The 22,768-nt window shown below is 52.7% G+C and overlaps 1 protein-coding gene across 4 annotated transcripts; it reads right to left on the bottom strand.

Moving 5' to 3' along the window:
- Positions 1-538: 538 nt before the first annotated feature.
- On the bottom strand, positions 539-22,279 carry FCHO1 (FCH and mu domain containing endocytic adaptor 1). Of its 4 annotated transcripts, XM_087816046.1 has the most exons (27): positions 21,726-22,279; positions 17,481-17,572; positions 16,404-16,478; positions 15,159-15,300; positions 13,535-13,687; positions 13,197-13,301; positions 12,013-12,111; positions 11,823-11,919; positions 10,960-10,998; positions 10,795-10,860; positions 10,604-10,682; positions 9,816-9,840; positions 9,653-9,710; positions 8,987-9,165; positions 8,870-8,894; positions 8,213-8,264; positions 7,264-7,355; positions 6,595-6,870; positions 4,957-5,069; positions 4,760-4,847; positions 4,506-4,614; positions 3,652-3,807; positions 3,204-3,336; positions 2,630-2,829; positions 1,751-1,806; positions 1,226-1,390; positions 539-769 (listed from the first exon to the last, which is right to left on the bottom strand). In XM_087816046.1, the coding sequence occupies exons 1-27, from the start codon at positions 21,750-21,752 to the stop codon at positions 747-749; spliced, it is 2,724 nt and encodes a 907-aa protein (XP_087672172.1). In that variant the 5' UTR covers positions 21,753-22,279; the 3' UTR covers positions 539-746. The 4 variants fall into 4 exon arrangements, with proteins under 4 accessions (XP_087672172.1, XP_016066299.2, XP_087672173.1 ...); XM_016210813.2 differs by lacking the exon at positions 10,960-10,998 and having other exon boundaries at positions 10,795-10,839; XM_087816047.1 differs by lacking the exons at positions 6,595-6,870; positions 10,795-10,860; positions 10,960-10,998.
- Between the last annotated feature and the right edge of the window lie 489 nt (positions 22,280-22,768).

The following is a 22,768-nucleotide window of genomic DNA, read 5'->3' as shown; positions in this document are numbered from 1 at the left end:
CAGGCTCTAAACCTAGGCTTTTGGCTCATAGCCCCATGGCTTCCAAGAGTTTTCTCCTGCTCACAGCTGGGTCCTTACTGCCTAGCATACAGTAGGTACTCAACTGATGTTCATGGACTGACTAAATGCTTTCTCATGGAACTCACAACTCACTATCTCTCTGCCTGGGGTGCCCATCCCCACCTTGCAAACTCCTACTCATACTTCAAAGCCCCATTTAGAATACCCCCTCCTTAGGAAGTCTTCCTGACATGCCCCATCTGGGTTCCTCTAGTCCTCATTCCTTCCATCAGCCCAGATCGAGTCCATGGGACTGGAGGAGTCCATGGAGGTGTCCATGTCTGGCTTTTTATGCCCTAATATCACTGCACAGGCTAGGTGGGAGCAGGTGTGGATGGGGAGGGGATGGGGAACATTAGGAATGTTAGATCTCTAACCCATGCAATTCATTTTCTCTTCCTCTCCTTTCTGGCAATGGAAAGGAAACTTCCAGGAGCAGGAAAATTATTTTATTAGAAAATAAAGTGTTTATCCAAAGAACATTAAAAGCCCAAGGACGTGTGTGGGAGTTGGTATTAGCAGGAGTGAGTCTCAGGCTCAGCCAGGCTGGGCATGGGGCTCCTCTCCACAGTCAGGGCCTCAGAGGGGGCCAGGTTGGGACCCCAGGATCCAGCAGGCAGGAAGCAGTCACCAAGCACCAGGCTCAGGGCAGAGCTGGGGCCAGTGGGCTGGTCAGCTTCCCAGGCTCAGCAACTCACCAGATACATTCCTGTGGAGATGGGGCCGTGAGTGTGTGGAGGGTCAATTGTTCCTACCCTGGGATCCCCCAATCCTCTTCAAAACATCCCTAAACTCACTGCCCCATGGACTCCAGCAGCCCCTTGTGGGGGCAGGAGAACGGGGTGAGGGTGAGGGTGAGGATATTGTTGCAGTGGGGCTTCTGGCTCAGGACCTTGGATCCTTGCAAGGACACCCACCCTCCAGGGGACAATCTACACATATTCACATTCCTTCTTGACCCCTCCCACTGGGACCCTGGCCACCTCCCTCTGCCTGTGACACCCCCCCCCCATACTGGGTCTCCAGATCTGACACCCACCTATCCTTCCCAAACACCCCAAATGCCTCTCCCAACCCCAGCACTCTGGCAGAAACAGGGGGTCAGGCTTGGCCACAGTACAGGCCTGGCTCCCAGGAAGGTAAGGGCGGTAGAGTGGATGCGTACCTGTGGCAAACCTTCTCTTTATCAGCGACATGCGGTAGCCACTGCCCACCAGCTCCAGGTCCACGCCGGACAGAGTGGCCCCTTCGCTGGTGAACTGAGCAGCCACAGGGCTGGGTGTGCTGGGTCCTGAGCACGGCTCCCAGCTGGCAGACAGGCGGCCAGAGCCTGGGGAGGCCTGAGGTCAGCTGTGTCCCTTCCCTGGCCCCAGTCCCACTGTGATCCCAGCTCTTCCTTGGCCCTGCTTTGATATGTGTTCTCTCTGCACCTCTGACCTCCTCTTGTGCCCCTGCAGCCTTTTCCTTTGGACCCAAGAGACCGTGTGTGGCTTGTAAATAAGTCCTGCCTCAGGGCCTTTGCAATCTCTGTGCCCACCCCAATGTGCCTCTCCTCCAGCTTTGCCAAAGCCCTTTGAAGCCTGTCTACATGTCCACACTTCCCTACCCCTGGCACATCCCTGATTCTCCTCAGTTTAAATAAGCCCTCTCACCTGAGACCCCTGAGCCCTGATGTACAACCACAACTCACCCCCTGCCTCGGATACATCTGGAAGCTTCCATAGGAGCTGCTTCTCCTCCAAGTTCCTGGCATCGAGAGAAGCTTGGTCAGGTCAACCGCAGAGAGAACACTTAGAACCAGGGTCCCAACTCAATTGCCTCTCAACTATATGACCTGAGCAAGCCAGGCCCCCTCCTTTGCTTCAATTTCCCCATCTGTGAAACAAGGGCGGGATGTGGAGTAGCTGGTCCCCAAGGGCCCTACAGCCTTGCAGCATTTTCAGATGATGCATTAAGTCTGACTTCTTCGTGGTAGGTTCTATTCTTTACACACCTTGGGGCTGGATTCAAATCCTGATGTGATCTTAGATAAGCAATCTAGCCTCCCTATGCCTCAGTTTCCCCTCTACAAATGGGGATGGTGGCAGTCTATACCCAGAGGGATTGCTAAGAGCCTTAAGCCAATCAGTGCATGCAGAGCCTATGGAAAACACCTGACATAGAGGAAGCTCTCCGGGCCAGATATTATTACTGTTTAATAATAGCACCCTCGCCTGGCCGAGAGTGGCTCAGCAGTTGAGTATTAACCTAGGATCCAGGGGATCAAGGTTCAGTTCTCCGTCAGGGCACATGCCCAAGTTTCAGGCTCGATCCCCAGTGGGGGGCATGCAGGAGGGAGCCAATCAGTGACGACTCCCTCATCATTGATGTTTCTATCTCTCTCTCCCTCTCCCTTTCTTTCTCTGAAATCAATAAAGATATTTTTTTTATTGCACCCCCAGCTGTAAGCAGTGAGAGCTCACAGTGACCAGTCAAGTCCAGGGCAGGCCCTTTAGCTGCTTCATCAAGGGGAGGGTTGGGGGATTCAGGGGCACTGCTGAACCTCTCTTAGCCTTCCACATGACCTCACCAGGTGGCGGCTGGCTGCAGGCGGACATTGGTCACGGGCTCCCCCACAGGCAGCAGGATCTGGACATTGGTGAGTGGCGTGGGCACAGCTGTGGCACCAGGTCGGTAGCCGTATTCCACCGAAACCCGAGTGAGGGTCGCCTCACACTGCCAGTGGGCACTCAGCTGCAGAGGCACAGACTGGGGACCCGGGCGGGAGAACTGGAAAGAGTGAGAACAGGAGAGAGGACATAACTTGGGCCATCCCATCCTGCCACACCGCGCACAATCAACCAGCTTGAGTCTGCACTTCACACACCACCCCAAAGACCCTTTCCTGGAAACTTTGCAGATAGGAGTCTGCATTACACCACACTTCCAGCAGAGGGCATGAGAAGGCCTTATTCTAATAAAGTTCTGTGGACAGTCACCAGGGCAGGGTCCTGGGAGGGGGGCTTGTGATTTGCATAACAATGCCCTCTGTACAGTGGAGGCTGGCCTCCCTACACTGCCTGCCTAACCACCATTTACTCTGTCCCCTGACCCGCCCACCATCCCTTTCCTGCCCCTGTGCCCACCCCATCCACCTAGTCCACCTGGTACCGCAGCAGCACTACATTGTAGTAGGAGGCGGCTGGATTCTGCTCTGCCTGGCGCTGCAGTGCCTCAGTCAGGGCTGTCATGTTGAGCCAGAAGTCTTTGGTCTCAGGGTCGCTCTGGGAGGGGTCACTGCAGAGACCCAGAATAATCACCCCCACCTTTGGAAGAAGCCTTCTCAGGGTCCCCAGCATCCCACCTACCCCAAGGGCTTCCTAAAGATGCTGATTTTCTGGGTCACCTTGGGCCCAGCAAAGCGAGGTTGCGGGGGAAGCAAGGGAGGGCGGGAAAGTAAAGTCCAGAAGTAAAGTCCAGAGAGAGGGTGAGACTTGTCCAGGGACACACAGCAAATTCTGGGAGTTAGAGGAGGGATTTATGGCTAGGGAGCTCCTGGCCCCCGTTAGCCTCTGGGACCCCCTGTTTCTGCCTCCCTCCTCCCAACGGTACCTGAAGAGCAGGTCAGCATTGGGCTGGAAGTGCTCGATGGGGGCTGTGTGCACAAGCCGGAAGCTGAGAACAGGTGGGGGTGGGGTCCCGCTAAACACACGCACAATGCCGGCTGGGAATGTCATGGTCAGCTCCCCAGTTACTCGAGCCAGGCAGCTGAGTGAGAGATGAGGGGGCTGGGCTTTGGCTCAGGGCTCTGCCCACACCTCATCCTCCCCTCCTACCTGGCTCCAGTGTAGCCTGCGGCTCCCTGGGTCTGCAGAAGCAGCAAGGCCCTGACTACCCCAGCATCCTTACCCGCAACCTCCTCCCCTTGTGTCCCTGCCTGAACAGCAATCCAGGCACCAAGAAGAATCCACATTGGGCTGGAGGAGGCGGGAACACCTCTTTCCCTAGTTCTCCTTTCCCCTAGGCCACTAGGAAGCTCACAGCAAAAATTCAGTTTTATAACTGGCCTCAGCCTGGGTCCTCTTTTTGGTTTGACTTGAAGTTCTTTTCTTCTGGGCACCATCCCCAGACTATCCCTGGTCTCTCACTCAATTCACCTTTCACTCACCTTCTCCATGTGCCTGGCCTCTGGTCTTCCTCCCTTCAGGTTGATGCCCACAGCAGCCTCAGAGGAGTTCCTCTAAACTGTGGCTACAGTAATGCCTAGCCCTGTTCCAATGCCCTCTGTCACTCCCACTGTCCTTAAGGAGAGGGGCCTGATTGCTCAGCTCAGAGTTCAAGGCCCTTCCATGGTAAAGCGGGTCATGAAACGCAGCTGAAGGCTGTCCCTGCTGGAACCCAGACACACAGCCCCAGGGAGCCCTGTTTGCCTTTCACTGTCTTCACTGTCCCCCAGCACTGCATACCTAGGGCTGTGGCCACGGAAGTAGGCATGGACATACTCGGTGAAGACAGTGGCCACAGGCAGGGCATCCTGGGAACCCAGGACCACAGGGCTTGGACCCCGGGAGATTCCTGGGGGTGGAGGGGAGAGAATGAGGGGCAGACAAAGAGAGTAAGCACAGGTTTCAGGCTCTAGAACCTGCCCTCTGCCAATAGGGCCTCTATTGTATCACTTGGCTCCCCCACCCAGACCAGAGAAGGTAAAACCCACATATACCGTGTCCTGTCTGGGATGAGAAGCTGGAACGTTCTGCGACAGTGCTGGGGACTGAACTGCCCAGTGGGGAGGAGCTCAGACAATGAGTCTGGAAGGGAAGGAAACAGGCTGGGCTGTGAACACCCAGGGAGCAGTGTCCTGATGCTGACCCCCAAGGCAGCCTCCAGCCCAGCTCCTGCCACGCCCCCTCACCCTACCAGATCCCCGTTGCTGCTCACAAGGGCGCCGGACACCTTCCTGGAGCGGGGTCTCTGGGGTGGAGCAGCCAGGCTCTCCATGGCTGTAAGGTTGGCAGGCACGGGCATCAGGTCTGGGGAGTGAGTGCGAGAAAGACATGGCTGAGATGCTGCCCTAGGCCTCTCGGGCCTCCCCAGGGGAGGAAGTCAGTGAAAAACTAGGAATCAGACTTTTTGTGGGGAGAACCCCTGATGGTCTGAAGTCCTGGGACTACAGAGAAGATGCCAGACAGGACTACAGATGCCAGACAGGACTACAGATGCCATCCACAACCCTGAGCCTCCCAGACACCAGACTGGTGGCCTAAAAAGAGGTGAGCTCCCTGTCACTGGGGGCATACTAGCAAAGACCGGATGCTCAGGAGGCAGGCACGCTACAGGGGGTATTTGGAAGAGGGTTTTTCTCTAACTTTCAGCAATTCCATGACCTTCATCCTTTCTGAGAGTATAAGGGTGTTCTCCTACCCTGGCCCATGTCTGAGTCTCACCCTTCTAAGTTAACTAATCATGGCGTTAATACCCAGATTGCCCTCACTCTCCTGCCTCCCCAGTGTCCCCTACTCTGCTCCATCTACAAACGCTTGCTCACCCACCACCCCTCCCTCCTGCCCCCCAGGCCATGTCCTCTCTCCTCCAGGGTTTCTCAACTGCACTGCTGACATTGCAGGTCATTTTCTGAGGTGGTGCCATCTCTGTACTGTAGGGTGTTGAACAGCATCCCTGGCATTGACCCACCAGATGCTCATTGTATCCATTCCCCCAGTGGTGACATTGCTGAGTGTGCCCTGGGGGGCAGAAGTGGCCTGGTTGAGAATCCCTGTTCTTCAGTGAAGCTCTGACAACTCAACCCGTCAACACTCATGGTCTACACTCATTCGCTTGCGCCCTCCCTTGAAACAGCCCCAACTAGGGTCTTTCTCTAACCATGGACTATGCCAAGCAGCCCGTTACCACTGCTGGGGACCTCATGTGGTCACAGCTCACAGTTTTTCTAAATGCAAAGGGGACTCCACTCTCCTCGTGTGACCTCCAGGAACACACTGCTCAGCCCGGGACCCTCCACCCAGCCCTGCCTCAGCTCAGCCCGGGACCCTCCACCCAGCCCTGCCTCAGCTCAGCCTTGGACCCTCTCCCTTCCTCTCCTGCCCTTGGGCGGCCTCCCTGTGCCCGGTCCCATCTCCCTGCTGGCATCTTCCCTCCTCTCTGTCATCACTCGGTTCTAGCCACACCCATGTCTGAGTCTTCAGTCCTTGTTCCTCAAGGGGCCTGGTTCACTCCCACCCCATTGCCTCTGCGCGGCTGCAACCCTCTGCTGGGAACGCCTTCCCCATGTCACAGAGCTTCATCCTCACCTCCTTCGCATCACAGCTCAGATGTCCCTCCTCAGGGAGGCCCCTACCCTTGAGAGCCCTCATCAGCACCTGCCACCTCCTGCCTTGCTAAATATCCGTTTCATTATTGTCCTTGCAAGAGTGGAAGTTCCTGCCAGCCTAGGTCACAGCCCTGTCCCCAGCACCCCAGGCGCTGATCACAGTAGGTGATCTATCCTCCCCAAGGGGCTCCGATACCAGGATAACAGTTCCCAGCTGCTGGGCTTACCTCCTCCAGCCACAGCCTCCGGCCCCCAGGGGCCTGGGGACGATGCGCAGGGCTGTGGTGAGTCCGATGACAGCAGGGGCTGTGTTCCCCTAGACTCAGGGGGCTGCACCCTACAGGTAGGTGGGCTCTGTGGGGTGCCTGGGCGGAGGACCCAGGAATCTGGGAAGGGGCCAGGTGCCACATGGGACGGTGAGTCCAGGCCGGAGTCCTCCACGTTCTCCGGCGATGAGGAGGAGAAAGGTGAGGGGCTGGAGGTGAAGCCAAGGCTGCTGGAGCCTGGGGGGAAAGAGGGTGGCTGGCTCCAGACCCTGCCCACAAGAGGACCTGGGCCATCTTCCTGCAGGCCACACCCATGTCAAGGAAAGGCCAGCTCCCATTCAAAGCCCTTGCCTACACCCCTACCCCAGGCCATGCCCTCTGCTTCTATCTCCACTGATGCCCCACCCCCACATCCCCACTGCCACCCCCACTACCAAGAGACTTCGCCTTCTCTCTGGCTCTTCCTATGCATGCTGTGGCTCTGCCCACCCTCACACTGCCCTGGCCCCATTGATCTTCCCTTTCACCCACAAAGGACCCCGACATCCTCCCTCCTGACCACCTGAGGCACCTACCATCCATCCTCCCACTGGCCACACCCATGCCCCCTGAAGCCCTTACCCCCATCACCTGTAAAATCTTCGTGTTCAAAGGCTGACTCTAGGGGCGGCCCAAAGAGGTTCTTGGAAACCTGTTCTTCTGATTGCAGCTTCTCTGTACAGCTGGGGACCGAATGGACAAGAGGGGCTGTTCTATTGTTTCCATGCCTCTTTTCACCTCAGGGCCTTTGCATGTTTTGCTTTTGGTTTGGCCTCCATTCTCCTGGTTATTTCTGTAGCCACTCCTGCTTCTCTTCAGGGCTCAGTTCAAAGTTATCCTCGCTGCAACCTCAGAGGCCCTCCACTACCAGCCCAACTGAAGTCACCACTCCTATCTTCCACCACATCTCCTGCTTTAGTTTCTTCAGAACACTTAGAAGTATTAAATAGGCTTTAACTTGTATGTTATTCTTAAAATCTGAGCCACTAGAATGTAATTCTGAGAAGGAGGTCCTATCTTGGTCCAGAATCCAGAATGGAATGAGTACACAGCAGGCACTCAATAAATGTTTACCAAATGAATCACTAAGTGGTCTCTCAAAGAACAGCACAGCCCTGGCAGGTGTGCTAAGTGGTTAGGCCTGCACTTAGCCATTGGCCTCCACACCAAAGGGTAGAGGGTTTGATTCCCAGCCAAGGGCAAGTACCTGGGTTGCCGGTTCGCTCCCAGCCTCCGGTTGGGGCTAGTGCAGGAGGCAGCCAGTCAATGTGTTTCTCTCTCACATCGATGTTTCTCTCTCTCCCCCTCCCTCCCTCCCTTCCACTCTCTCTGAAAAGCAATGGAAAAAATGTCCTCTGGTGAGGATTAACAAAAACAAAAAAAACAAAAGAAAAAACAGCACAGCCTCAACTCCCTGCCTGGATGAGAGAAGGGGAGACACAGACACAGGGAGGCAGCTGGGGAGGTAGAGAGAGATGATGGGGATGGCCTGCACCTGCCAAGTTGTGTTGACCCAATGTCTCACCCCCGTGGAACTCACCTGCTGGCCCTTGGGGCAGATCGAGGCCTCTGTGGTTTCCCAGCAGCGTCCCCTACAAGAGACGGACCTCCCTGAGCCTTCCTGTCCCCCTGCTGACAGTGCTCCCTACTCCACAGACCAGGAGACCAAGGCTCAGGGCTGTATAGCCAGCTGGCCAGAGTGACCAAATCAGGCAAAGAGGGATTTGAACCTGAGCTACGCTGTCTCCAGGTTTTGGCTTCTTTCCCAAATGCCCCTTTTGGGTCTCGTTTAATTCTCATAATGGCCTCATTTCATAGAAGAGGAGACTAAGTGTCAGAGTGGGTAAGCAGCCTGCGCCAAGTCACACAGCAGAGGTAGGATTCAAACCCACACCCATACGCCAGGCCTAGTCTTCGCTCCATGTTCCCCTCCCCAAACCAAAGACCCCTGAACACTGGTCGGTATGGCTCAGTGGATGGAGTGTCATCCCCTGCACCAAGAGGTCACTGGTTGATTCCGGGGCAGGGCACATGCCCCGGATGCAGGCTCAATCCCCAGTAGAGGGCGTGCAGGAGGCAGCTGATCAATGATGACTCTCTCATCATTGATGTTTCTATCTCTCTCTCTCACTCTCTCTCTAAAAAATAAATTTAAAAACATATATTTTTTAAAAAGGCCCATGAACAGGCTACTCACGTGAAGCATGGCGTTTCATGGTGCCCTGTGGACAAAGGGGATGGTGTCAGGTCCGGTGCCTCTAGCCAGCCCCACCAGACCCACCAGCCCACCTGGAGCGCCTCTTCCGCGCCTCACCCCTGGGCCTGGAGGGAGGATGAGGCTGCCAGCCGTGGCCCGCAGCTGTGCAGCAGCTGCCTCTGGGCTGCAGGCTGGGGCTCGGGCTGGGGCAGGCTTGATGTGCACAAAGAACTTGCGAGGCTCCTCGTCATCGAAGTCGGAGTCACTGGATGAGAAGCGGGAGGGCTCAGCTGTGCGTATGCCTTAGTCAAGGGGCCAAACAGATTCCAATGCAGGGCTTTCATCTAGTTAGTCCTCAGCTCTGACCACATTCCTTCCTGTTCAAACCCTCTGAGGCCCTGCAGAATTCTCTCTCACCACTTGTCACCCTTGGCCGTGACACCATGTTTTACCCCCTACCCCTACCCTGATCCAAGCATTTGTACAAGCATGCCCTGTCCTAACTAGTGAACTCCTATTCAACTGTTAAGCCCTAACACTGGTACACTCTCTCCCAGGAAGCCCTCTTGGATCACCCTCTATTGTAACCCAGCCCTTCCTCTCTCCCTCTTGCCCACCCCTGACCCCACAGGGCAGGTGTCTGCATTTGGATTTGCTTTGTCTACACTAGAGACTCCCACAGGGTGTACGCAAAGAAGGTTGCTAATGGTAGAGAAATCACTGCGGGCAGAGCTTTCTCACTGCTATGCCAACAACTGCCCCCAGAGGGTGCCAAGAGGATATTGTTCTGGGTCACATCAGGCCGGACAGTGAAACCTTCTTCATCCACCTCTGGACATGCCTGGAAGGACAAGTGGTGAGTCAGGCCCTTCCTTACTGAACCTTGACTTTCACCCTGCACCCCCACACCTGACTCAAACCTAAAAACAACCCTGATGGCACTCACCACTGAATCAGGCTCCAAAGAATCTCTGTGGATAGAAAAAGAGATACTGGTATCAGCTCCCCCCGCCTCATCTGCCCTGCCCATGCCCCCCTGACACCAGAAATGGCAACTGAGGGGTAGGGGTAGGGGGTAAAACATGGTGTCAGGGCCAAGGGTGACAAGCGGTGAGAGAGAATTCTGCAGGGCCTCAGGGGGTTTGAACAGGAAGGGATCTGGATTGCCTGCGATAATGTCCTGAGCTGGCCCTGCAGGGGTGGAATCCTGGCACTTGCCCGGGGTGGGGGACAGTGAATCTGGAGCTAGCAGAGCAAGGGCTGTTCTCAAACAGCACGGAAGGGGAGTCTGAAGGGTTGGCCTGAGAAGACATGCAATATATGGGCTAGCATTAGAAAAGAGAAGCATCCTGGGCTAGCCTGGGCAAGGATAGCCCAGGGAAGAATTGGGCACTAGTCTGGGCAGAGAGACTCCCAGACTCATCTTGGCAAAGTAAGAATTGCTGGGACAGATTAAGTGGGGAAACAGCAGAACTAACCTTAACAAAGGGAGGAATCCTGCGCCAGCCTGGGCAGGGGTAATCCTGGATGAGTCTGGGGCAGGCAGCCCCTGGTCTACCCTTGGCAGAAGGGAGAATTTTGGACTAGCTTGGGCAGGTAATACTGACCTAGCCTGGGACAGAGGTACTCCCTGTCTAACCTGGCTACCCTGAGCAGGGGACTTCTGGGGTAGCCTGGGCAGGAGGAAGGATCCCGGGCTAGCCTGGGTCAGGGCTGGTCGGGGTACTTCCTCACACAGCTGTAGGTGGCTCCCGCTCCCGCCGGCTCAGTCCTGGGAGGCGAAAGGCCTTGGCTCCTCGCAAACGCTTCATTGCTGAGGATAGATGATGGGTGCAGCTGAGCCCTAGGGGTGCCCCCTTCCCATTCAGCTCTGCCTCCCTTTTCCCCACAGTCCAGCCTGGGCATCCAGGTCCAGACGTACTTGCCTTCCTGCAGGGCAGCTGCGCTGTACGCCTCAAAGTCCAAAGGCCCTGGGGCAGAAGAGATTGAGAAACTCAGCAGAGAGGGCACCTGGGCCTGCGGACGGTAGCAGTACCCCCTTGGCCACACAGGAGCCAAGATGCTGAACCAGTCCCAGAGATGGTCATGACTGGGATGGGCCAAGGGTTCCACTCCCACTTTGGGATGAACTGGGGAAGGGGGGGTGATGCCTGAGTTACTTCTACTTCCCGCTTTTCTGTATGGAACTTGGGCGGGTCAGGGAATGGACCACAAGTTTATGCAGTGGGCTAGGTTGCAAGTGCCAGGTAGAGCTGGGACTCTCCTAAGGGAGACGAGGAGCCATGGAGGATATGTGAGAGGAACAGGGCATGATTGATCTGGGGACCTACACAAGGAGGGGTGGCCTGAGCCAGGGCTGAGCTATGTAGATAGGAGGGAGATAGGACAGACCTTAGTGCTTGACTAGACTCGGGGACAGGCTGTGTACTAGCATTTATTGGATTCCTACTATGTGCCAGGCATATACTTTGCCCATTACCTGCATCAAATTACTGAACATTCACACTGTCAGTCGGGGATTAGTATCATCCTCACTTTACAGATGAAGAAACGGAGGCTTCGAGAAGTCAAGGCCCACATCCAAAGTCTCACAGAGAGCAACGAAGAAAAGACTCAAACCCAGGTCTGACCCTAAAACTTTTGCTCTCAACACTTCCCCAACCCTGCATCTGGGTAGTTTCAAACTGGTCTTTTGTTCAACAATTTGTAATGGCTCCCTTGGGACCTTGGGGCAAAGTTTGAACAGCTGAGTCTGGAATTATGGCCCTCTAATATCTGGTTGTAATAGATTTACACATAACATCAGGGATCAAATCCTCTTTCTCTGTGGTGTGCAGAGTTAGATTTGTCATCAGCCCATTTTTCTGATAAGGAAACTGAGACCCAGGGAATTCTCCTGTCTCTTGAACCCTGTTCTTTCCATGCAGCCTGACCCCCAGGTGCCCCAACTCACCAGGCTTTTCCCGGCCCGTGCCCTTGCTCTCTGCAAACTTTCTCAGCAGCATTTCCACACTGATGTTCTCTATATTTTGCTTAAACTCCTCATGAACCTGGGCAGGGTAGATGAGGTATGTAATTGGACAAGGCCAGGGACCTCTTGTTCAGCACCCCAACCCTCATTCCCCACCCCTGGCCCCACTCACCTGCCCAATCTGCACATGGGTGTTCTCCACGGAGTGGGCATAGGAGCCCAGCAGTGCCTTCATGTGCCGCAGGTGGGTCTCTTCCATGGCTTGGAAGTGCTGAGGCAGGAGGGGGAGGGGCAAATAGAAAGGTGGAGGCAGCGAGGAGTTGCCATGTGACTCAGCCTGATCAATCAGAATGTTTCAACCCCTAGCCTCAGTGATTGGTTTGGGGAAGAGCCAAGGAGAGTCTGCCCTAGGTCTTTCGCTGGAACTATAGGAAAAAGAACACTCTCATATCCTGAGTCAATGAATTGCTGGGATGCATGTGGAAGCTGCTGGTGGCTACTTTGCTGCATGCGCGCGTGCGCGCGCGCACACACACACACACACACACACACACACACACACACACACACAGACGATGGCATGTTTGCTTGAGAGTGAAGCCCCAGAGAGAAAAACAGACTTGAAAAGGAGAGAGGCACAATTTCCTGCCAACACCATTTGAGCACCTGGATCCAGCCATGCCTGGAGCCCTCCCTTCAAGCCCTTCAGTTCTGTGAACCTATAAATTTTCCTTGTCAGTTTCAATGATGGTTTCTATCATTTGTAATTTTCTCTCACTTGCAAAATCAGAAAAAAATTGGATTCCTAATCCTGAGATTCCAATCTGCTTTTCATATTTTGGATAGATAGAGACCCAGAGAGGTACAGTATCTTGTAAGAGGTTACATAGCTGGTGAGGAATGGAGGCTGGACTAGAACCCAGGCCTTTCTGCCACCATGAAATGTCAGGAGACTCTTAGATTCTAAATCCTGCCCTATCTTGTTCAAAAACCTCATCAATAATAATAGAAATAAAAATGATACCTCATAGAGTGGTTTCTATGCACCTGGTACTAATCTGAAAACTTCACATACAGTGACTCATTAACCTTCACAACAATTCTATGAGGCACGTGCTATTACTGTCCCCATTTTACTGGTGGGAAAACCAAGGCACAAAAAGGATTTGTCTTTTGAAATAATAATAATGTCAACAACAAAAATAATAGCTAACTGGCTCTAGATTTTGACGGCTTTATGCCTGTGACTGAGGCTCCTGGGAGTTGAGGGTGTGGGAGGTTCTGGAATTCTGAGGCCCATCGCATCCTGGGCCCAGGGATGTGTAGGTCTCCAAGGTACAGACCTCCGGTTCTTACCAGAGCCGAGTCCAGCATCTTCTGCTCAAAGTCAGCGCGGGCGGAGTTGTACTTCTCCACCGAGCGCCGCAGGCTCTCTGCCGCCTTCTTGGTCTTGGTCTCTGCCTAGGAGGCACAGAGTGGGGACAGAGTCGGGAGAGGACAGTCAGGGAGCTTCCCCCATCCCTCCCCCAGCAGGTAGACTTCTTGGGGTGCCCAGGGTGTGGTGACCACACTCAGGTTCAATAACCACAGCTCTGTGGTGTTTTCACTCTCCCATCAGGCAGTCCCGGCGCCTTGGCAAACGCCTCGGACCTGCATGGCTGGTGTTGGCTGGGGACCTGCAGCTGTGGGCCCACCTTGTCCATCTCCTTCTGGCTTGTGCTCTCCTTTCGCAGCCGCTCCTGGTCCATGCACCGGTTCAGGTAGTTCTCCCGGGACTTGGGCAGGAGTTGGCTGACGCCTGTGAGGACCTGCACAGCGTCCAGGGTGCCCACTGCTTCCTCTTTCAACTGCAAGGGAGGGGAAAGGGGAGCATGGGTGCCACCTAAAACCCATGGGTGCAGGGCCTGAGCAGACTTCAGGTGCAGACCACAAAATTCCCAGCTTCCCAAACACTATGGGATTCCAGGTCCTACAGAGAACTTTTTCTGAGTATTATTTTAATATAAAAATTTTAACTTTAAAAATAGGTAATATTTACACATAATTTTAAAAGTTTAAGGGATGAACTCCCTTAAAACCTCCCATACCCTGCCCTGGCTGAGTAGCTCAACTGGTTAGAGCATCGTCCAGATATGTCAAGGTTGTGGGTTTGATTCCGGGTCAGGGCACATACAAGAATCAACAACTGAATGCATAAATAAGTGGAACAACAAATCTCTCTCTCTCCCTCTCTCTCTAAAAATCAATAAATAAAACAAACCAAAAAAATCTCCCACACCCTGAACCCCAGCCTCCCAGGCCTCTGCCTAAGAGTTCCCATTATTACCATGATAGGTCTCCAGAAATAATCAGCACACAGACAAGTAAATGTACTTCTTTTAGCCCATTTTTTATGACAAGTTGCAGCAGTCTGTGCTGTTTAACCCACTGATTTTTCTACTTCATAGTCCCTTCCCAAGATTGCTCCACATCAGCCCATAGAAAATTTCCTTGTCCCCAATTTAAAAAAAAATTGTGGTAAAATACAAAAATTACAAAATTTACTAGCTTAACCTTATGTAAGTATACAGTATTAAGTACTATTACCAACTTCTCTTTTTAACGGGGGTTTAAAATGCAGATTTGGGACTCTAAACGCCTAGCACCTATGACTCTAGAATCACAAGCTGCTACTACTTTGGGATCCTGAGAGTCTAAGGCTTGAATTTTTCAAGATTCTAGGTTTGAAAGAGTCTAGAAATGTCAAATAATAATATCTGTAGCTTCTAGAAATGTCAAATAATAATATCTGTAGCCTCTAACCATCTAGCACACTTTTTCTGTAAAGGGACAGACAGTAAATGGGTTTGCTTGCAATGGACACTCAATTCAAAAAAAGCCAGACATTCCTGTACACAAATGAACATGGCCGTGTGCCAATAAAACTTTATTTACTGGCACTGAAACCTGAGTGTTATATCATTTCCACATTTCACAAAATATTCTTCCTCTTTGGATTCCCCCACCACCCACCATTTAAAAATGTAATAACAATTCTGAGCTCATATGCTGGACAAAAATAGATGGCAGTCTGGATCCGGGGCAGGCTGGATCCGGCCCACAGGCTGTCGTGCGCAAACATCCAGTCTAGGATTTTGAGAGTCTGAAATGTCTGATAGTTCCCTGGTCTGTGGGGTTCTGGGTTTGATGTTTCAGAATTACCAGAATTCTCAGAAGCACAAGCAGGGGCTGGAGGACGAAGGCCCAGAAGGCCTGGGCTCCTTTCAGCCACTGGTGTCCCCCGCCCACGCCACCGGGCAGTGCCCCCCAGGCACACACCTTCTTGTGCACCTTGAGCTGCTCCTCGCTGTAACGCAGCACGTCCTTGATGAGGTCCTGTAGCTTCCGAGTCAGCTCCAGGTGGCAGAGTGCCAGCTTGTCCGAGGAGACACGGAAGACTTCCCAGAGTGGGGCAAAGGTCCTGAAGATGGGCAGGGTCACACACAGGGTCCAGCAGGCCTAACCCCTCTGGGTCCCCTCAAACAGCACAACTCGCATTGGCTCAGGCACCTACTGTGTGCCAGGCTCTGCTAAGTATCAACACATATTAACTCATTCGATCCCCACTGCCACCAGGCAGGCTTGTGACAAATGGAGAAACTGAGGAATAAGAGGCTCTGTAACTCCAGCAATGACCATCAGAACTGGAATTTAAATTCAGGCCCTGAGGCCCCAGAGTCCTCACTCCAGACTTCAGGCCCCACCTGATACCCAAAGGCAGCTAAGACCCAACCAGCCCAAACCAAGTTCGTGGGGCCTACTCACCTCAACAGAATCCCCCTCCAGCTTCCCCTTGCCTTCCCTCCCTCTGCTTCCATTTCTGCCCCCGAAAGAACTTTTGCCCCACAGCAGCCATAGGGAACTTTGCAAATGTCAATGGACCCACATTACATCCTTGTTTAAAAGTCACCTGTGCGTCAGGCCCCTGTGTCCAACTACCCATCTCATCTCCACCTCACCCAGGCCCTGCAGCCGTGCCAGCCTCTTTGCTCTTCCTTGAACATACATAGTGTGTGGCTGCTTCAGGACCTTTACACTGGGAGAGCTGCCTGCCTGCGTCTCTGTCCAGACACTCCCAGGGCTGACACCTTCTCATTATTAAAGTCTCAGCTCATAGAATCTGGGGTGACCCCAGAAGAAGTGCCCAGCCTCTCACGCTCCTATTTCAGCGCTGGGAAAAGGACTCTGTTCATGTCTGTTGTTAACATTTGTCTTGTCACACATCCTAGATGTACATGGCATGGACACAGCATGAAGGTAATTGAGGATTTTACCTGTCTTGATGGCCACTGGGTCCCTAGGGCCTAGAACAGTGCCTGGCACACAGTAGGTATGCAGTAAATATTTGTTACATGAGTAAATGAATGATATACCTTCCTCTGTCCTATTAGCCCCATAAGTTGGGGGATGACTCCCTGTCCTACATAGCACACCTGTGAAAAGATGTCCACCCAAGGGAAGGCTCCTGATGACCCCAGAGCCCCACAACCTTGGGGACCCCTACACCACCCATGGCCCACTCACCCCATGGGGGTCCCGTTGCTGGCCAGCTTGGAAAGTTTTGCCATCGCTTTTGAGTAGGTCTCCTCGATAGTGGCCCTAGGTAGGAGGACAGGGAAAAGCTAGGGAAGGTTCTGAGCACCATGGGAGATACCCTGCTCCCCTGGGCCTCAGTTTCCCCACCTCAAATATCTGAGCAGTGGCTCTTAGTGAGGATAGTATCAGGAAATTCAAGGGAGATGTTTTTATCCTTAAAAAATACACTTTACTAACAACAGTAGTACTAGTAGCAACAGTAGCAGCAGCAGGTGAAAAAAAATTGAGCACATGCTGTAAATGCTTTATATGGTTTGTCTCATTTAATTGCAGGAGACAAACTCATATTTCCTTCTTCCCTTTGGACAGACACTGCCAAATCCCCATCTAATATCCACTCACACTTTCATCTGGATTAATAGAACCTTAATTTTGTTTTGGGCAGCAATGTGCCCAGTTAAAACCAATTATCCATAGGGGCAGTTTATGATAGAGGCATCCATGGAGTACCACAGGGGTGGAAGACCCACAAAATAAAGAGTGGCCTCTGTCCTGTATGGCTTAGGCAGTCCCACTTGACAGCCATGAAGAGAAAAACCTGGTTATAATCCTTTTTACTCTCTGCCTGGATTTAACAGACATTCAGCTACTGAGTGACCAGGGAGCTTCTTTGCAATTTGATTTTATTATGTTTCCTGGGATACTAACATCAGAACATGTACATACTGAAATGAAGGTTATTTTATCACATGTAGTTTCTTTTATCATACTTAGGGCACAAGGTTGAGTTTTCAAAATTCCCCTTTAAGTAGGTCATACTATCGTATTTTCAGGAGGCGTTAGAAACCTGGGGAGTGTTGTTTACAGGGGATCCTGGGGCTGAGAGTGTTGGGAAGACTAGTTTTGAGTGCCTGCAAGCAGGTGGGTTCCTGGAGCCCACAGGGATCTGGACCCGATGGGGTAGCGCGGGGTGTGGCGTCAGGTAAGGTGGGCGGGGCCATGAGGAAGGCGGAGCTGGGCGGGAGGGGGCGTGGCGTTGTGCTGGGTGGAGTGTGGGAACCTCACCTCTCCCGGATGAAGTCTGCCAGCTCCTTCGTGGAGATGGGTCCCTGCTTCATGCTGTGGTACAGAACCTCAAAGCCATGGTTTTTCTCACCCTGCAAAGAATGGAGGTGGAGATTGAAAAAAGGATGCGAAAAACATCACTGTTGCCAAGCAACAGGGGCGTAAACAGAGGACCCCCCCCCCCCGGGCAGAAGCCCATCCCCCTGGCTGTGGGGATTGGTTCATTTACCCACCTGCCCACCCCCACCCCCACCGCGCCCCTAACACATGCACAGGGATTGGTTGGATCATGAGCCTTAAATTGGTGTAATCAGAGAGAAGCCTAAGATTTTTGTCCCGGAGTTGAAGATACATTCTCGCTAACTAGTTGCCTCTCTGTTTCTATTTCTCTGTCTTTGTTTCTCCATCTCTCTCTCTTTTTCTCTCTGAGTCTCTCTGCCTCCATCAGTTTCTTTTACCCTGTTTTTCTCTGTCTGCATTTTTCCATAAATGAGGAGTTATGTGGACACAGGAAATATTGGGAGCCAAGTAGACACCATGAACTTTGGAAAAAAAGCTGAATCTGAGAGTCCGAATAACAAGCGTTTTGGGTCGAGTTGCTGGATCAAACCAACCCTGAAAGCTGCATTACCCCACAACATTTCAATTTTGTGAACCAATATGACCACTGTTGTGGAAGTCACTGTTGTTGGTTTTCTGTTCTCTTTATCATGGAAACTCCTTGTCTGAGCCCATCAGAGCAAGGTCAGGGTCCAACACTTCTCTCAGGACCTAGCAATGTCCAGTTGAGGGCGGGGCATAGAAAGGGCACTTGAGTTTGTTAAATAAATGAACAAATGAGTTATTCTTCCGTTAGCCAATACTGGTGGGAACAGAGCTTTTACCCTGGTGCCTGCTGGTGTGTTGAAAAAACCTCTTTCGTCCAAGTTCTGGGGTCACCATGGTGGGGGAGGCTAGGGCTGTGCTGTGGTACAGGCAAGTCACTGTCCCTCTTTAGTGGACCCTCATTAAGATTGGGGCAGGGGGTCATCTACCTCTCATATGAGAATGAATAAACACCAAGATGTTCAGGGTCCCCCAACGCCCCAAGGCAAACCTAGTTTTTGCTAATTCATGGCATTAGTTAATGTTTTGCTTTAAGTTTGCTCATATTTCTTTTCCAAACACATTTATTTAAAAGGGCAACTTTTACCACTATTCTAAGTGGAAAACCAGGCCCCTATGCCATAATGAAGGGAACAGGAAAAAAATAAGGCAACATCTATGTTTTAATGCCGCCAGACTCTGTCACATGTAAGGGCATCATGTCTGAACACTGAGCTGTTCATTAAAATGGGAGTTCAGTTGGGGTCCAAGGGAAATGGAGACATTTTAGCACCAAATGGGGCCTTGAAATTCAGACTGAAAGAAGAGGCTCATAGAAGGATCTGATGCTATTTCAGTGCCAATACCAATCACTGAAGCAACCCCTTTGGCAGCACTTTGCAGGCCCTTTGTAAGTGGTTTCCTCCATCCCCTCCAGTTTGTGGGGTTCACCTTCCCAGTAACCTGGAAGCTTGAAGGCTAAAGCCAGAAGTCACTGCCAGCTGATCCCTCTTGCTGCACAAATGGAGAAACTGAAGCCAAGACTGGGGCAGACCCAGGACAGGCTCAAGCCCAAATCTCAGTCACTCATTTTAGAAACATTGATGGCTTCCTATTGTCCACCAGCTGCTGAAGTCCAAAGCCCTTAGCCTGGAATTGCTTTTCCAACCTCATCTCTCAGCTTCCTCTTGGCCTTGCCCTCAAAACAGCAAACAGTGCGATGACATGCTACACCTTCTCACATTGCACTGTTCCCCCACCCAGCTTACCAGCCTACATCTTTTTCCACCCATCCAAAGCCTTCCACCTCTCAAGGATCATTGTCAGACCCATCTCCTTCAAGAACCTTCTCAGACCCTCCTCAGACTTCCACCTCTCTGAACGTTCACTGTTGATCCCTCCAGCTCCCCATGAATCTGTTTCCTCTCTTTCCATGTCTATAGCTGTACTTTCAAGGTTCAAGAGTCAACCCTGCCTTTTATGCACTGAATCACTTTGGGCCAGTGACTTTACCTCTTTGGGCCTCAGTTTCCTCATCTGACAAATGGGGACAATGGCAAAACCCACTTGCCAAGGGTTTTGGTGATATGAGGTTAGGACAGGCTGGACACAGAGCTCCCTGCACAGTGGTAAGTGCTCAGCAAACAGCCCAAGCAGCCCCCGCCAGCCCCAGCCAGGGAATCCTAGGGTAAGGCTGCACCAGGCACCGCCAACCAGGCCAGCATCTGGGGCTGACACAGAGCCAACTGTTGGCCCATTTCCCAGACCTGGCAAAGCCCCCAGCAGTGTCTGCCTCCCTCAGGCTGGACTGGCAGCTGAGGGTCCAAGGAGGGGCTGTCTCAAACCTGCATCTCCAATCAGAACCTCTGGACTTCAGTGTTGTCCCTGGGCCAGCCTCAGAAGGATATTTGTAACACAGCTTAATCATGTCCCTCTCCTACTCACACTCCCCTCATGGCTCCCTAGTGCCCTCTGGGCCTCCGGCCCTGCTTTGGCCCAATGAGGCTAGAATATCCCTGTCTGGTTTGATCTCCCCTGACTGGAGCCTCCTTCAGTCCAGCCAGAGCCCCAGTGTCACCCAGCAAAAAGCCACAAATACAAACAATAGATTAAACAAAACTGATTAAAAGGAACAGACATTTCACATGGATTTCCTGGGTTCCGGGGAGGTGGGAATTTCACTCCCCTTCCCAAAATGGGGAAACAGAGGCTTCAAGATGCAAAGTCACCTGCCCAAGGACTCCCAGCAGAGCCCAGTCAAATCTCATACTCAAAGCTCTTATTCACTGTGTACCAGACTATCTTTTTTTTTGGGGGGGGGGGGGGCTTCTATTTTCTCTTTGCTGATCTGAATTTTCTGCAGTGAGCTTGCATGCCTCTTGTCATCAAAAATAACTTAAAATAAATGTAGGTGCCTCATGCCATTAAAAGAAATTTTAAATAAGTGTAGGTGCCGCTGTCAGGCTTCCAACACATGGGCAACATGACAGATCGTCAACCGGTGAGCACCCTTACACAGAGTTGCCAACAGGGGCTCTGAGAGAGGCAGCCCCTTATTGGGGTCACACAGTCATTAGAGGCAAATCTGGAGACTCTGACCCTTGGGAAGGGGGTGGAGGTCAGGTTCCCACAGGTGGCAAGGGGGTGTGGCCCCTTTAAGAAAGCAAGGCCCGTAAGAGGAGCCCCAGCTGGGGAGGGAAAAAGGAAGGGAGCAGGGCCCGTTGTTAGGGGCAACCAGTTTCCTAGCAACAGACTTCCTCTGGCTAGCTCAGGGCCAGCAACTGGGGAAGGGGCTTTCTGCCATGATCCTTCCTGGACTCTCCTGTTCACACATCCTCTGTTGCTCCTCATTAGCCGGGCCCTGCAGGAGGAGTCCTGTGCCCTCCATTAGCCTGCCAGTGTCACACCTCTGGGCTTTTGTCCAGGCTGTTCCCTGTGCCTGGAATGCCTTGCTGACATCCTGGAAAATCTCAGCCTTCAAAGCCTACAGCAAACATGGCTCTGTGTCCTGGCTCCTCCTCTAGGTGCTTCCAAGGTACTGCAGGGCTGGAGGTGTCTGGCTGGCTCTGTGTCCCCCAAACTGGGGGCTCCTTGGGGTCAGAGCTGGGATGGAGTCTCTTTGGAGGAAGCATCTCCCAGAGTTGGCTGGGTGTGCGATGTTGGTGGCCAAGAGGAAGTGTGAATGAAAGAATAAAACCCAAGGGGCCCCCTTGGGTCACGGTATGTTGTCCCCAGCTCTGACAGCAAATGGGTGAGGTGGCCCCTAGGGGTCAGTCCATGAACCCCACCCCTTCCAGAATTCTCCAGGGTGGGAAAGACATGGAAATCCCCTGGCTGGAATGACCCTAGATCCTGGAAGTTCAGTCTGGCCCTGGGTTTGAGCCCTGACCCTGCACTTCCTCACTTTCTCTCAGGTAAGAGAGTCCTACTCTGAGCCTCAGTCTTTCTGTTTTTCAAGCTGTGACTTGCCCAAGGTCACAAGGCCCATTTGGTCTGGGGATGTAGATTCAAATCCAGCCTGACTCTTTTCATTTTAACTTCTATTCCCTATAGACTCTCTACTTACCCAAGATTCTGCCCACAGACTGCCAGGTCCCCCACCCCACCTCCATAAAAACTTTTCCAGGAACACCCACCAAAATAAGAGTGGGTATTACTTACCCAAAAATGCTCCCCAAAATACGACATCCTGATGGCCTCTGTGGAGACCCCTGCAGGCTCCTGTCTAGTGCTTGTCTGAAGAGAGAGGTAAGTTTGAGCTGCAAAGCTGCAAAGTCACAGCTGTCTTGGGCCTGAGGAGGGGAAATTCCGACTGTCCTCTCTTTGGAGGAGGGAGAGAGAAGACAGTGAAGGAACCAAAAGCCCCAAGGCTGGGATCATGCCAGGGCTCCTGAGATGATTCAGTCCTGGGCCTTGCCCGAAAGTAGCTCCAAGTCTAGGAGGACAAAGCTGGATACAGATGCCCCAAATCCTATGGTATTAGATGAAGGGATAGGGGCTGGGGGAGCCTAGCCTAGAGGAAGGGGCAAGGAAAGTAGGGCTCTTAAGCACGAATAGGAGTTCACTGTTGGGGAGGCTACTTGATGAGCCCTACTGGGAAGAAAACTTCTTGGCCATTTTATAGATGGGAAAACAGGCCCCCAACTCCTAAGGGGAAACCACTTGCCAAGGTTACACAGTCAGGAATTGATAGATTTGCACCTTGGCCAGCTGAGTCCAGACCTGAGCACTCAGCTCCACACTGGGCAGCTCCTGTGGGAAAAGGGTCTGGTGAGAAATGGACACTGGGGCTGTGATTAGCAACATGAGTGTTTGGGTCCCTTGGGGTCTCCTGAATCCCCCTATAACAGTCCCCATGTTATCCATACACCTGGAATGGAGAGCTTGCCCCTTACCATGGTGACCCAGCTGGCATTGGTGCCCCCATGAGTCCCAACCCAGCCCCCTGGAAGCCAGTGTTCACCTGGTGTCTGAGTCACTGTCCAGCTCTGTGCCTCAGTTTCCCCATCTGCAAAACAAGAGAGAATGCCTAGATGGGGCCTTGCTTGGGGACCCCAAGGCTCCCTGAAGAGGGGGTGGGCCAAGCCACCTGGTGACAGAGGGATACTTGGTGTCCTTGGCATGTTCTCGAGGCCGGGCTTGTCACTGGAGCCTGTCGGCCCCATTCATAATTCATGACTCCGAAGGCAGCTCAGCAGCAGCTG

The sequence above is a fragment of the Miniopterus natalensis genome, chromosome 4, assembly GCF_054644295.1.
Source record: "Miniopterus natalensis isolate mMinNat1 chromosome 4, mMinNat1.hap1, whole genome shotgun sequence".
NCBI classification, from domain to species: domain Eukaryota; kingdom Metazoa; phylum Chordata; class Mammalia; order Chiroptera; family Miniopteridae; genus Miniopterus; species Miniopterus natalensis.
Note: the sequence above shows the minus strand (reverse complement) of the source record. Positions and strands in the feature narration are given on the sequence as shown.